At 59.0% G+C, this 13,090-nt stretch overlaps 1 protein-coding gene across 2 annotated transcripts in view; it reads right to left on the bottom strand.

Moving 5' to 3' along the window:
- NLRC5 (NLR family CARD domain containing 5) overlaps nucleotides 1-13,090 on the bottom strand; it is a 65,298-nt gene that overhangs the window by 5,834 nt on the left and 46,374 nt on the right. For both annotated transcript variants that reach the window (XM_045582841.1, XM_036440291.2), the window contains 17 exons: nucleotides 12,923-13,012; nucleotides 12,677-12,739; nucleotides 12,010-12,096; nucleotides 10,621-10,704; nucleotides 9,531-9,620; nucleotides 9,131-9,196; nucleotides 8,245-8,328; nucleotides 8,080-8,163; nucleotides 7,470-7,556; nucleotides 6,673-6,750; nucleotides 5,900-5,983; nucleotides 5,476-5,559; nucleotides 3,334-3,417; nucleotides 2,711-2,791; nucleotides 2,287-2,370; nucleotides 798-881; nucleotides 416-499 (listed from right to left, as the gene is read on the bottom strand). In XM_045582841.1, coding sequence (XP_045438797.1) covers nucleotides 416-499; nucleotides 798-881; nucleotides 2,287-2,370; nucleotides 2,711-2,791; nucleotides 3,334-3,417; nucleotides 5,476-5,559; nucleotides 5,900-5,983; nucleotides 6,673-6,750; nucleotides 7,470-7,556; nucleotides 8,080-8,163; nucleotides 8,245-8,328; nucleotides 9,131-9,196; nucleotides 9,531-9,620; nucleotides 10,621-10,704; nucleotides 12,010-12,096; nucleotides 12,677-12,739; nucleotides 12,923-13,012 — 1,398 coding nt within the window. The remainder of the gene's footprint in view (nucleotides 1-415; nucleotides 500-797; nucleotides 882-2,286; nucleotides 2,371-2,710; nucleotides 2,792-3,333; nucleotides 3,418-5,475; nucleotides 5,560-5,899; nucleotides 5,984-6,672; nucleotides 6,751-7,469; nucleotides 7,557-8,079; nucleotides 8,164-8,244; nucleotides 8,329-9,130; nucleotides 9,197-9,530; nucleotides 9,621-10,620; nucleotides 10,705-12,009; nucleotides 12,097-12,676; nucleotides 12,740-12,922; nucleotides 13,013-13,090) is intronic.

Below are 13,090 nucleotides of genomic sequence, written 5' to 3' on the forward strand. Positions count from 1 at the left end.
ACAGAAAGAAAGAAAGAAAGAAAGAAAGAAAGAAAGAAAGAAAGAAAGGGGAAGGAAGGAAGGAAGGAAGGAAGGAAGGAAGGAAGGAAGGAAGAAGAAGAAAGAAGAAGAAAGGAAGAGAAGGAAGGAAGGAAGGAGAAGGAAGGAAGAAGGAAGGGAAGGAAGGAAGGAAGGAAGGAAGGAAGGAAGAAGAAAGAAAGAAAGAAAGAAAGAAAGAAAGAAAGAAAGAAAGAAAGAAAGAAAGAAAGAAAGAAAAAAGAGGAGGGAGGAGGCTAAGCACCGGGCGGGCTGGCTGCCTCAGGCCCGGCCCTGCGCCTCCCCGGGGAGATGAGGGCCAGGTGGGGGGTGAGGACACAGCGGGTGGAGGCCAGTCCTCCTCTTCGCCCCCCCCACCCCCCCTCCCCCACACACTCACAGCAGCTCCTCCAGGTGCTTGCAGAGGGCAAGGGACTTCACCAGCCGCACTCCCCCAGCCCGGCCGATGCCATTCGCTGAGAGGCTGCGGGGAGGGGGCAGACATCAGACCCTCAGACACCCTCATCTCCCGGGGCCCTAAGAGACAGCACCCACCGCCCCTGCACACCCTCCCAGGCTGGTGGGGCAGAAAGGCCCGGAGTGGGGCAGGGGCTGGGCCGCTCGCGGTCCCAATGCAAGCAAGGCGGGAGGGAACCCAGGCCCGCCGGCTGGCACTGACATTGAAGTTCAGCCTGAGGCAGAAGCCAGGGTCTCCTCAGACCACGGGGCACCCCCCCGACCCCCAACACCCAGGGCCCCCGTGGGGAGGGCCGGCCACTCACTCTATCCTCCGGAGCTCAGGCAGCCGGGGCAGGACGGCGGCCAAGTGCCGGGCACCCTTGTCTCCCATCTGGTTGTGGCTCAGGCTTGCAGAGACAAACAGCGGAACTGGAAACAGCCGCCTGCCCCCAGCTTGTGGGTTCCCACGCCCGGCCCCATCCTACACCAGGTCCCAGACCAGGAGGAGGCTGACATCTGGAGACAGGCCGCGGCTGCCTCTGAAGAGGTCCCTCACACTGTGCTGGGTGAGGACGCCAAACCCCTATCCGTGTCTGCCAGGTCCTGCCAGATGTCTGCCCTACATGCCTCCTGCTGCCATCAGCATCCTCACCTCCCGCCACTGGGTCTCCCGGGCCCTACATCAGGGGTTACGGCTGCATGTCACCGACACGTGAGGAGTGTCTTCAAGGAGCCTCTTGCTTTTGTCCTCTCCCCCCTCCAAAGTGTCCTGGGGCCTGGGGCAGGGACAGGCCACTCCCCCAGCTCAGACTGTCAAGGTCACCAGGTCTGAGTCTGGACCAGAGACTTTCAGCCGGTGTGCCGCAGGAGTTCTTAACACGCAACACCTGCCCTGGCCAGGCAGCGCCGGCGGCTAGAGCCGTGGTCTGCAAACTCATTAGTCACCAGAGCCCAGTATCAACAGGACAAAGATGGACATTTCTTTTGAGAGCCCCATTTTTTAAACTTAGACTCACCCAGGCCGTGGTATTTTGTGGAAGAGCCACACTCAAGCGGCCAAAAGCCGCATGTGGCTCTCGAGCCGCAGTTTGCTGACCACGGAGCTAGAGCATCGTCCTGACATGCCAGGGGTGTGGGTTCAATCCCAGTCGGGGCACATACAAGAACATGCAACATACCTGACTGTGTAGTCAAGAGCACTGGCTTCTTTTCCGTTAGATTGTCAAATAAAAAAACACACGACAACAGCCAACACAACAACAGCTGTCTGGTGTGAAGGAATCAAAACTATGCCCTTGCTCCACCGGTGTGGCTCAGTGGTGGAGCGTCGACGCATGAGCCAAGAGGTTACCGGTTTGATTCCTGGTTGGGGCACATGCCTGGGGTTTCAGGCTCAACCCCAGGAGGGGGTGTGCAGGAGGCAGCCAGTCAATGATGGTTCTCTCTCTCTAGCCCTCTCCCTTCCTCTCTCTCTCCAATCAATAAAAACATATTTTAAAAAGTTATACACGTTTCTTTGGTCACATTGGCAAAACATGTATCCTTTTTCTGGTGTGCCATGTTAGTAATGTGTCTGTGTGACACGAGATGGAAAAGGTTGAAATCGCTGGTCTAGACCTTCACTACTCAGTGTGGTCGGGGCCCCAGAGCAGGTACCTCGTGGAGCTGGTGGCATGGAAAGGCAGGGGCAGTGGCACCAGCGGGCAGGATGCAGGAATGTCCCAAGGACAGGGCACAGCACCTCCTGGGCCGGAGGTCCCTGTGGAGATCCAGTCCTCCCGCCCACGCCCACGGGGCTGCGTGGGCACTTACCAGAGGCTCTGCAGGCGGGTCATGCAGCGCAGTTCTCGTGTGAGCACGGCCAGCGTGGAGTCGTCCAGGGGGAAGTGGCTGAGGCTGGAGGGGAGGAGTCGGAGGAGGCCTTGGCATGGCTGGGGTTGGGCTGCCTCCTGCACACCCCCCTCCTGGGGTTGAGCCTGAAACCCTGTGCATGTGCCCCAACCAGGAGTCAAACCGGTAACCTCTTGGTTCATGGGTCGATGCCAGTGCATTTCCGGCTTGGGGTGGGTTGGCGTGAGCAAGCACTGGGACGGCCCTCAGAGCCAGGTCGGGGAGTAAAAAGGAGGGCGTCCAGCTCGCCGGGCCGGGCAGGGATTGGATGGTTCGTGTTCCCAAAAGCTGCCAGGTGGCCAGGCCCGCTCCCCCGGCCCTTCCCGGCACCAAGCACAGCACTTACTCCAGCCTCTTCAGCCTGCTCTTGCATTTGAGGGCCATCAGCACCTGGGTGGCTGCCTCGCCGAGCTGATTGTTAGACAAGCTGTGGGGGGACCAGGCACAAGGAGCGGGTGAGGCAAGCCTGCCCAGCCTGGACCCCTCTGTGCCCGCAGGAGCCCATCCTAGCCAGCCCTCCTGCCCAGCTCCCTGGGGGCATTCCTGGCTCCAACGGCCAGGCTCCGGGGTCCTGGAGGAGGGGGCATGGCCGGGCTAAGACATGATGCCCTGAGTGAGGGCTGCCGAAGAGGAGGCCGGAGCAAGGGACACCCCCCACACCCCCATCCCCTTACCCCCTCATCCCCCCACCCCCCCACACAGTGATCTTTTCTGTTCACCCACAGCCACCTGGGCAGAGAAGGGCACAACCAGGTTACAGATGAAGCATGCAAGCCCAGGGCACTGGAGGAGAGGTGGAGGTGGGACCAAGAACAGAGGGCTCAGCCCTCCCCAGGCCACACCCTGACTCCTCAGGGAGAAAGTGATCCTCTGACCTCTACTCCCCAGCTCCCCAAAACCCCGCTTCCCTGTCCCCCCCTCCACCGCTGGCCCTCAGCCCCTCCCAGACCCCTCCTCCCTGAGACTCACTCCAGCTCCTCCAGGTGGTCACACAGGCTCAGAGCAGACGCCAGGGGGGCCAGGCCCTCGGAACTCACACAGCTGGAGGCCAGCCTGGGGGGGGAGGGGTCAAAGGGCAGCAGGTCAGGCAGGGGGAGGGGGTCCTCCTTTCCTTCATAAATCTCTCCCCCTGGAGTCAGGAAGTTGGGACATTGCTTGGAGACAGGACCAGCTGAGTATTTTCCTAAACCATCACCATTCATAGGGCAGCTTTGCAATCTGTGCCGTAAGTGGGTGTCACTGTGAAATCTAGCTAGTGACTGCCCATGCCCATGAGCTCTACACCTTTTTAAAAAAATTTTTTGGGTAACTCTACACCTCTGTTTAAACAGCAACAACAACAAAAGAAGCAAGTTCGGAGCGGCGTTCAAGACTCATTGGCGCCCGGGCAGGTGTAGCTCAGTGGTTGAGCATCGACCCATGAACCAGGAGGTCCCAGTTTGATTCCCATCAGGGCGCGGGCGCAGGCCCCGGTTGTGAGTGTGATCCCCAGTAGGGGGCGTGCAGGAGGCAGCTGATCGATGATTCTCAACATTGCTGCTTGTATCTCTCCCTCTCTTCCTCTCTGAAATCAATTAAAAAAATTTTTATTTTTATTTTTATTTATAGAAAGACATATTGGCAAAAGGAGACCTTCTCTGGGATGCAAACAGCTGAATTAACACAGAATTGAAAGCTAGGGAAGCCCCATTTTGCAACCACCATCCTGGTGTTTGATTCAGGCAGGAAGTGCTAGCAAATGCCAAAAATCATGGGTGAGCCGAAACCGGTTTGGCTCAGTGGTAGAGTGTCGGTCTGTGGACTGAAAGGTCCCGGGTTCGATTTTGGTCAGGGGCATGTACCTTGGTTGCGGGCACATCCCCGGTAGGGGGTGTGCGGGAGGCAGCTGGTCGATGTTTCTCTCTCATCGGTGTTTCTAGCTCTCTCCCTCTCTCCCTTCCTCTCTGTGGAAAATCAATAAAATATATCTTTAAAAAAAATCGTGGGTGAAAGTCTGAGGCAGAACCGGAAGTTTGCGGAGTCTTAAAGCAGCTCCGTCAAAGACACTCGCTAATGAGAAAGAGAGAAAAACTGGGAGCCATGGGGTTGGCAGATGCCACCTAACCCAGGGGAGGGCACAGACAGACATCACGTATGTGCAGGTGTGACGGGCTGAGGGCACACAGAGCCTCAGGGATGCTCCTGCCCCACACCCAGAGCCTGCATCTCAGAGGGAGGGCACGCGGGCCACACCCAGGCTGCAGGGCGGCCTACAGGATAACGGGCAGGCGGCTGTCATGGCAACATCATGGAAGACCAAGCCTGGGGAGCTGATCGATGATTCTCTCTCATTGATGTTTCTAACTCTCTATCCCTCTCTCTTCTACTCTGTAAAAATCAATAAAATATATTAAAAAAAAAAAAAAAAAAAAAAAGACGCGCCCAGGCCGAAAACTGACTTCCGCACGTGGGCCATGAAGTTTCAATTGCACTGTGCGTGCGCGCCCGCACGTGGTATTTTGTGGAAGAGCCACACTCAAGGGGCCAAAGAGCCGCATGTGGTTCGAGAGCCGTGGTTTGCCAATCACTGGCTTAAATAATAGAAGCATTAAATTTCCTAAATTTCATGGTTTTTTTGTTGTTGTTGTTGTTGTTTTCTGGATTCTGGGAAAGACTGTCTGTGCTTGCTCTTAGGAAATTCGCTGAAATATTAAGGGACGAAGGGGCATGCTTATGCAACTCATTGTGAAATGTTTGAAAAGGGGTAGAAAGACGGGAGGGGCGGGGAAAGAGGGAGGAAAACAAGAGCCAGTGTGAGGGGAATACTGACGAAGGAGGGTGAATTTGGGAGAATGGTACATGAAGTCTTCTTACAGCTTTGCTGTGAGGCTGCGATGATTTCCAAGAAACAAAGGGGAGGAAGGAAGAAAGAGTGTGGGAACGGTTTCCTTTCTCGCCTGAGGCCACGCCTCTGAGCACACACCCTGACATCAGCCACAGCCCTGGGACCTGGACCCGGTTCCACTGAGCTCAGTGAGGCGAGGGAAGCAGGGGGTGGAGGTGGTGGTGGTGGTGGTGGTGGTGGCGGCACCGGGCAGAGCTGCGGGCCTGGGGGAAGCCCTGTCGGCTCACCGGAAGGTCTTCAGCTCCGAGAGGGCTGGCAGGAAGCTTCGCAGCAGCAGGCAGCTGGTGCGGCACAGGTTCACCTGGGACAAGCTGAAGGGGCCAAGCATAGGCCAAGGCATTTCAGGCCGACGACCTCAGGGATCATCAATCGCATGGAGACAGGGGCGGGGGTGGGGGGTAGAAAGGGGGAAAGTCCACCCAAGAGCTCCCAGTGGGGCAAGGGCCCCCCCCCCCCAATGTCACCCTAGGGCTGCCCCCCACTGGCCAAGTGCAATGCTCTCCTGCACAGGGAAGCGGGAACGCCAGGGTCCGGCACCACCCCAGGCTCTGCCCACCCCCATCCTGGCCCTGCCAGCCTCTCACACGTGGCCCCGGGTGGCCACGGGGGCGGACCAGAGGACTCGGGCCTGGACGGTTTCGGGGCGCTGACCTGAGCTGCTGCAGCCAAATGCACGCTTCCATCAGCTGCCTGGCAAGGAGGCTGTGGTGGGTCTCAAGGACACAGAGAGCCAACCTGGAGGGAGGCAGGGAGGCAGCAGCTTCTGAACACCGGGATCCCTATGAGGGCCTGAGCCCCCGCGTGCAAGGACCTTCCCTTGAGGGGCTGCATCAATGCCGATCAAGTGAAGTTCTACCATTTGCTATTCCGGAAGGAGGGGGGCTCCGATGGGAGCTGGTGCGGCTGTGCAGGGACCTCGCAGGGAGGGAGTTGGGGCTGGGGCCCAGCTCTGGTCTGTACACTGCCAGGCGGCATCCATCCATAAGGATGACACTTACTTTCCAAAAGAGAGGATAATGGGGGAGGGGGGATATGACTAAGTCTGGGGGTTCAGAGGGGCCTTCCTGAGACGGTGGCATGTAAGCGGAGACCTGAAGGAGGCGAGGGAGTTAGCCAAGTGAAAGAGGAGGAAGAGGGGACGAGAGAAGAGGACATTCTAGGCGGGGGGAACCGCCGTGCAAAGGCCCTGAGGCCAAAGGGAGCGGGGTGGTCTTCGGGGAGCTGAGAGCTGGACAGGAGGCCGGGGCCGGGGCTGGGGCTCGGGGCTGGGGATGTACAGCACGAAGAGGCAGAGTCACGCAGACTTCCCGGGGCCACATAGAGGCTTGGGGCATCCACGCAGGGGCACGGGGAACACTGGTCAGAAGCAGCAGACCCCAACCCATCCCCAGCCACTCCCGTGGGGCCCCAGGTCCTGGTCCCACCTGTGGGCCATGGCATCGGGGTTCTCCTGAGGAGGAAACCGCAGCTGGAGACAGAGCTGCTGCTGGCTCTCGGAGATGCTGGGGGGTAGGGAGAGGAGGGGCCAGCGTGAGGCCACGGCATCTCCCCTGTGTGACCGAGCTGGGATCCAGGCTGCTCAGCTCCCCCTGGCTCTGAGCTCCCAGACCCGGTGGGGAACCCGGACACAGGTCAGAGGGACCCCAAAGCCCTTGCGCTTAGCGACTCCACATCATGGTGCCACGCCTGGTCACAGAGCCACGATGTGTGTTACTGTAACTAACCTAGCCTAGGGCTGCGAGGGTGGACTCCCAGCCGTGTCACCTGAGATCCAACAGCCCTTTGTCCTGTGTGTGTGTGCGTGTGCATGTGTGTGTTTAACAATTCTTTATTGTTAAAGTATCACATGTGACTCCTTCCCCGCCCCCCCATTGACCCTCTCCAGCCCGCCCCTCCCCCCTGCCCTAGGCTCCATCACTCCATTGTCTGTGTCCATGGGTGATGCGCATGTCCACACAAGGTGTTTGATGGATCACCTCCCACCCACCACCTTTCCCCGCCTTCTCTCCGAGGTTCCCCCCTCCCACAGCCCCTTCCTTGTCTTGACCTGGGACTGCACCAGCCCCAACAAGGGTGCAGCCCCCCACTTTGGGGACCCAGAGAACTCCCTAGTGACACGGCTGTCACCCCACAGGACAAGAGACTGACGTCGAGGGGAGGGAAGGTCCTAACGGCCACGAGACGATGAGGAATTCAGAGGGGGCCTCCTCCCGGGACCCACCTGATCTCGGTGACATTGCCCAGGGCCTGGGCGCAGACATCCAGCAGGGTGAGCAGCCCGACTCGGCCCATCCACGGCTCCTCCACCCTGTGCAGGAGCGGACAGACAGAGGTCCCCGGGTTAGCGGGGGTGTGTGTGTCGGGGGGAGGAGGAATAGTGCCAAGGGAGTCCTAGAGGACTTGGGGGTTTTGCAAATTTAAAAACTATCACATTATACAGCCAGGCAGAAGCATAACGGAGGAAATGAGCATTCTCACGCCCGCTGTGATTGCAACGCTGCAAACAGGAAATGTCATTTTTTAAAAACGATGCTTTTAGATTAAACCAAAGGTCCACATAAGGTCACCTCGCGAAGAGAAGGAAACAAAACTGTGTCTAAAACATGACTGCAATTTTCTGTTCGAGGAAAGGAAAAATAAGAACAGAGAGAGAGAGAGAGAGAGAGAGAGAGAGAGAGAGGAGGAAAATATATGAAATGTTAATGGTATTTGTTCAGATGGTGGTGTTCTCGCGGTGGCTTTTATTTTATTCCCTCTTTAGTTTTCACTATCTCCCGGGCCTTCTGAATGTGCACACGTTCACTTACACCCGGGCCCAGGGGAGGACCCACCTGAGCCGGAGCAGCCCCTCGGGCGGCGGCAGCAGAAACAGGAGGTGGGTCAGGTCCTGCAGGCCCAGGCCGCAGCGGCTCAGCCTGGGGCACAGGGAGGTGAGACGGCGGCTCCAGGAGGGAGCCTGCCCCTCAGCTGCCCCCTCAGCTGGCCCCGTCACTCACGTGAGCTCCGTCAGGTGCGGGGCCTGGCCCAGGCCAAAGGCCAGTCTGGCCATGTGCTCTGGTCTGAAGCTGCACTCCCGCAGCCTGAGGGCAGAGGGCAGAGGGCAGAGCCTGGGTGAAGTCTGTCCAAGCTGCTGTCCTGCTTCCTCCCAGCCCCACCCCAGGGTTCCCCCACTGGGTGCCAAGGCCTGGACCAGGGCCTGAGGAAAAAGTGCTAGAAGTGAGAACTCCCACGGGAGCTCACTGAGCACCAACAGTGACCTTGACCGACCCCAGGGGCTGGGGGAATGGGTGGAGGAGGCCTGGCCAGGCCCCATGGACCAGTTTGGAGGCCATGATCACGGCTGAAGCCAGACATGCAGAGGAACTGACTGACCCAGGGCAGTGGTGGAGCTAGGCGGAGCCCAAGGCTACTGAAGGGCAATATAATAATAAATAATAATAAATAATAATAATAATAATAATTATAATAATAGCCGATACAGCACTCAAAGGAACCAGGCCCTTCCCAAGAACTTTATACACATTAACTCATTTAATCCCCACAAAAACCCCCAAGGGGACGGTCCTACTGTGTCCCCATTCTGCAGGTGAGGAACATTTTACTGACGAAACTCAGAGGTTGAGTCACCTGCCCAAAGTCACACAGCCAGTAAGGGATAGAGTTGGCGGTTACCCCCGAGCTCCTAACCATGAGCCTCCAGACCTATAGGTAGCTGCTGGCTAAGGGACACAGGGGTGGGGGTACTGGGAGCCCACGAGAGGCAGAGAGCATGAAGGAGGGTGCGTGAGGGAGGAGAGGGCCCCGCAAATAAGAGGGCATGGAGCCTCTACACAGCCAGCCCCTCCCTCCCTGCCAGCCCCCCTCCCCTCAGACCAGCAGTACCTCAAGGTCTTCCTGGTCTCCTCCTGCCGGGAGAGGTGAATCCGGAAGCTCTGCTGGGAGCCCAGGCTGCAGGGAGAGGGTGAGAGAAGCCAGAGGCTTACCGGCGTCCTCAGCACCCAGGCGCCGGGGGGCGCCGGAGAGAAAGGGGCTGGGGTGCAAGGGCAAGGGGTGGGGCAGCTGTGAGGGAGAGGCCCTTCCCCACCAGAGGAGATCCCACCCCAACCCAACCGGCAAGCACACCAACGCCTGCCCTTCCCTCGGCCCGGGGCTCAGAGTGTGGGAACTGTGGGCCCCGTTCAGAGAACCGTGAGACTCAGAGGCCGGCCCCCGTCACACAGACGGAGGCCGAGATGTGTGGGGGCCTGGCTTCCCCGCCAGCAGCAAGCGGCCAGTGTCTTACTCCACGGAGGCCTCCCGGATTCGTGGGCAGGAAGGCAGGGTCTCCACCAGGCACAGGGCACCTTCCGGAGAGATGCTGTTGCCACTCAGGCTGGGAGAGAAACAAGGATTGGGCTGGGGTGTGGGGGCAGCACCTCCAGGGATCCCTTCCCAGCGCCCCCCCTGTCTCCCCTCCCGCTGTCACTTCCAGGAGGAGAGTCCTCCATGTCCAAGCGTCCACTCCCCAGGCGGAGGCACTGAGGTCCAGAGAGGCCGGTGGGGCCCCATCTCCATACGGGCAGCGTGGCCCCTGCGTCCTCGAAACCTGCACCCTCTGGGCCTGCTGCCCATTGGGTCTGGGACAGGCCAGGCTGGCAGCTCCCGCCCCACACAGAGCACCCAGCTCTGTTGCCTAGCAATGGGCTGGATCCCCATCCTGGCCGCCTGCCTCCCAGCTCACTGGGGAGATCCGGGAGAGTGTGGATGACTTCCTGGGACCCTCCCTGCTGTGGGGACACCTCTAAATCCGTGTCCCGTGGATTTGGTCAGAGGAGCTTCAGGGACGGGGTGGGCCAGGAGCTGAGAGAGCTGAGACCCTGCATCTGCTGCTTAGGGGTGTATGGTGCTCCCCGCACAGCCAGCTGCAGTCACCAAGCTCCAGCCGCAGCCGCTCCTGGTTGGCTGGTGGAGGCTCTTCCCGGGTGGGCAACGAGAGGAGGAGGATAGGGCCCAGCATGGGGTGTCAAGGTAAGAATCACCCCTTTCCCCTCCCAAGTCCTTGTCCTCTGGATTCTCTGGGGATCCCTCAAAAGATCCCTCCATCTGGCCGGCGTAACCCAGTGATTGGGCATCGACCTATGAACCAGGAGGTCATGGTTTGACTCCCCGTCAGGGCACAGGCCGGGATTGTGGACTTGATCCCCAGCAGGGAGCGTGCAGGCGGCAGCTGATTCATGATTCTCTCTCATCATTGATGTTTCTATCTCTCACTCCCTCTTCCTTCCTCTCTGAAATCAATCAATTAAAATGTACACACATATATAAAAATATCCCTCCAAGCCCATGCTCCTGAGGCTTCCTCTTTGCTGTCCTTGAGGCTGCTCATCACTTACTCAAGAGAACCCGAGATGGGCAACCGAGGCAGGCACATCAGCAAGCTCCTGAGCCCGCCGTCCCCCAGCTGGTTGGCGGAGAGGCTGTAGGGGGTAAGAGGAGGAGGCGGTTGATGGTTAGAGCTGCATCACTGCCACTCTACCCACACAGCACCCTCATCACCATCTTCACATCACCCCTGCCAGTCAGCGCTGCTCCTCCCACATCACCATCATCACCACCAGCTTCATCCCATCGCAGCTACCTGAATTCCCCAAGCCCACCACCACCACCACCATCTCCAGCACCACGAGGATCATCACCAATTATCACCACCACTGCCATCACCATCTCTAGTACCACTAGGACCATCACCAATTATCACTACCACCACCACCATCTCCAGCACCACTAGGATCATCACCAATTATCACCATCACCAATTATCACTACCACCACCACCATCTCTAGTACCACTAAGATCATCACCAATTATCACCACCACCATCACCACCACCACCACCACTGCCATCACCATCTCTAGTACCACTAGGATCATCACCAATTATCACCACCACCATCACGCAACTGCTCCCGTGTCCCCGTCACCGTCCCCTTCACCAGCACCACAGTTAACCAGGCCTCATTCTCCCCTTCAGTATCTGCTGACCTCTCCCAGGCCTCCCAGGCCTCCAGCAGGGGGCAAAGCGGGAGTTAGAGAAAACCCAGTTAGCTTTGATTATGCCCTTGGCCCCTGTAGCTCCCTCAGACCCCTGCCCTCCCCCTCATAGCAGGCTTCCTGCCCCACCCTGCCATTCTGAGCCTGTGTATGCAAATTAACCCACCAGCTTTGTTGGATTGATTTGCATACTCACTCCTGATTGGCTGGTGGGCATTGTGGAGGTATGGTACATTTGCATATTTCTCTTTTATTAGTGTAGCTTTTTCTACCCATGCGTGTGGGCTGCACTATTTGGGCATCTAAGGCCACATGGATACCACTTCTCAATAGCATGAAAGCTCATGAGTGTCTGCCCAGCTGGCTCTGGGACCCCCCTCAGGCCAAGGCATTTGGTACTTTAACCTCCTGCCAGGAAAACCAATGGGTCCTTCCTGTTAGTGCCCATCAGCCAGCAGAGCTCCGATGCCTTGGTCAGTGTGAGGCCAAAAGGCTCCAATGGCCCAACTTAGATCCAGGGCACACTCTGAAACAGCTCCACTACCACGGGAGTGGGGGTGGGTGGGAGGGATAACATGGTACAGAGAAACCTTAAGGGTGTGATCCACAGTCCTGGGCTGGGGTTGAGTGCGCGCGCGCACACACACACACACACACACACACACACACATACACACCCTCCAGCGCCACCCAGGTGCCTGCTCCCAGACTGTTCTCCCTCACAACTTACTCCAGCTGGCCAAGGTCCTCACACTTCCTCAGCAGCTCACACAGGTGCTCCACGTGCATCTGGCTGAGGCCGCAGCCCGTGAACCTGCTGGGGGAGGGGGAACGAGCCGACGGAGCCGGGCGGTGAGCCAGTCAGACCCAGTCCGCCCTGGCCTGTCCTGGGGTGGCCTCTCCCAAGCTTGGACTCTCTGGGGTTCTTCCACCACTCCCACCTCCCCCACAGCTGGCCCCTGGCTCCCCGTGCTCCCTCTGGGGAGGTGCTCTCCAAGGGGGACTCAGCCCAGCCCCCCCAACCCCCCGAGTCAGCACCTCCAGGGGCAAAGCTCTCTGATTCAGCCTCCAGCTGGAGAGTGAAAGCTCTTGGGATCATTTGAAAATATGTATGTTTTTTTGATAGAGAGGAAGGAAGAGAGAGAGAGAGAGAGAGAAACACCACCCAAAAAGCAAGTGCATGCCCTGACCAGGGATTGAAACCATAACCTTGGTGCATGGGGACGATGCTCTAACCAACTGAGCTACCCGGCCAGAGCTGGAGGGGACAATACCCCTTGCAGGCCCTTCTGGGGGAGCGCTCAGCGCAGTCTTCGCCGTCTGTCCTCTCGCCATCCCGAGGCAGGCCTCTGGGTCCCCACCACCCACTGGCTCCCAGGGCTCCGCCCGGGACTTACCCGCAGCGCCCGCCTCTCTGCTCCTCGCTGGACTTGAAGTGCAGGGTGGCCTCCTGGAAAGACCTGGAGCCCATGGCACCTGGCTCAGCCCCAGGCCTCCGCCTCAGGGTGCCCCAGAGGCACCCCCCCCTCCAGGAGCCCAGCCTCTGACGTGCGTCCCACTGCCTCCGTCCTACCCCTCACACCCCCCAGGCTCCAGGCACCCTCCCCCCCAGACCAGCTCCGTGGCCCCCGGGCAATGCCCACCTGAGAGCCACCTTCTCCACGTGTGGGCACAGGCTGAGGAGGTTGGCCAGCAGGAAGGGGCTCCTCGGCGGCAGAGGCGTCTGGCTCAGCCTGGGGAGGGAGGGGGCGGCCCCGAGTCAGCACGCCGGAGCCGGGCAAGCGCGGTGGGCAGGGAGCCGGGACAGGCTG

The sequence above is a fragment of the Pipistrellus kuhlii genome, unplaced genomic scaffold (genome assembly GCF_014108245.1).
Source record: "Pipistrellus kuhlii isolate mPipKuh1 unplaced genomic scaffold, mPipKuh1.p scaffold_m20_p_17, whole genome shotgun sequence".
In the NCBI taxonomy this organism is placed as follows: Eukaryota; Metazoa; Chordata; class Mammalia; order Chiroptera; family Vespertilionidae; genus Pipistrellus; species Pipistrellus kuhlii.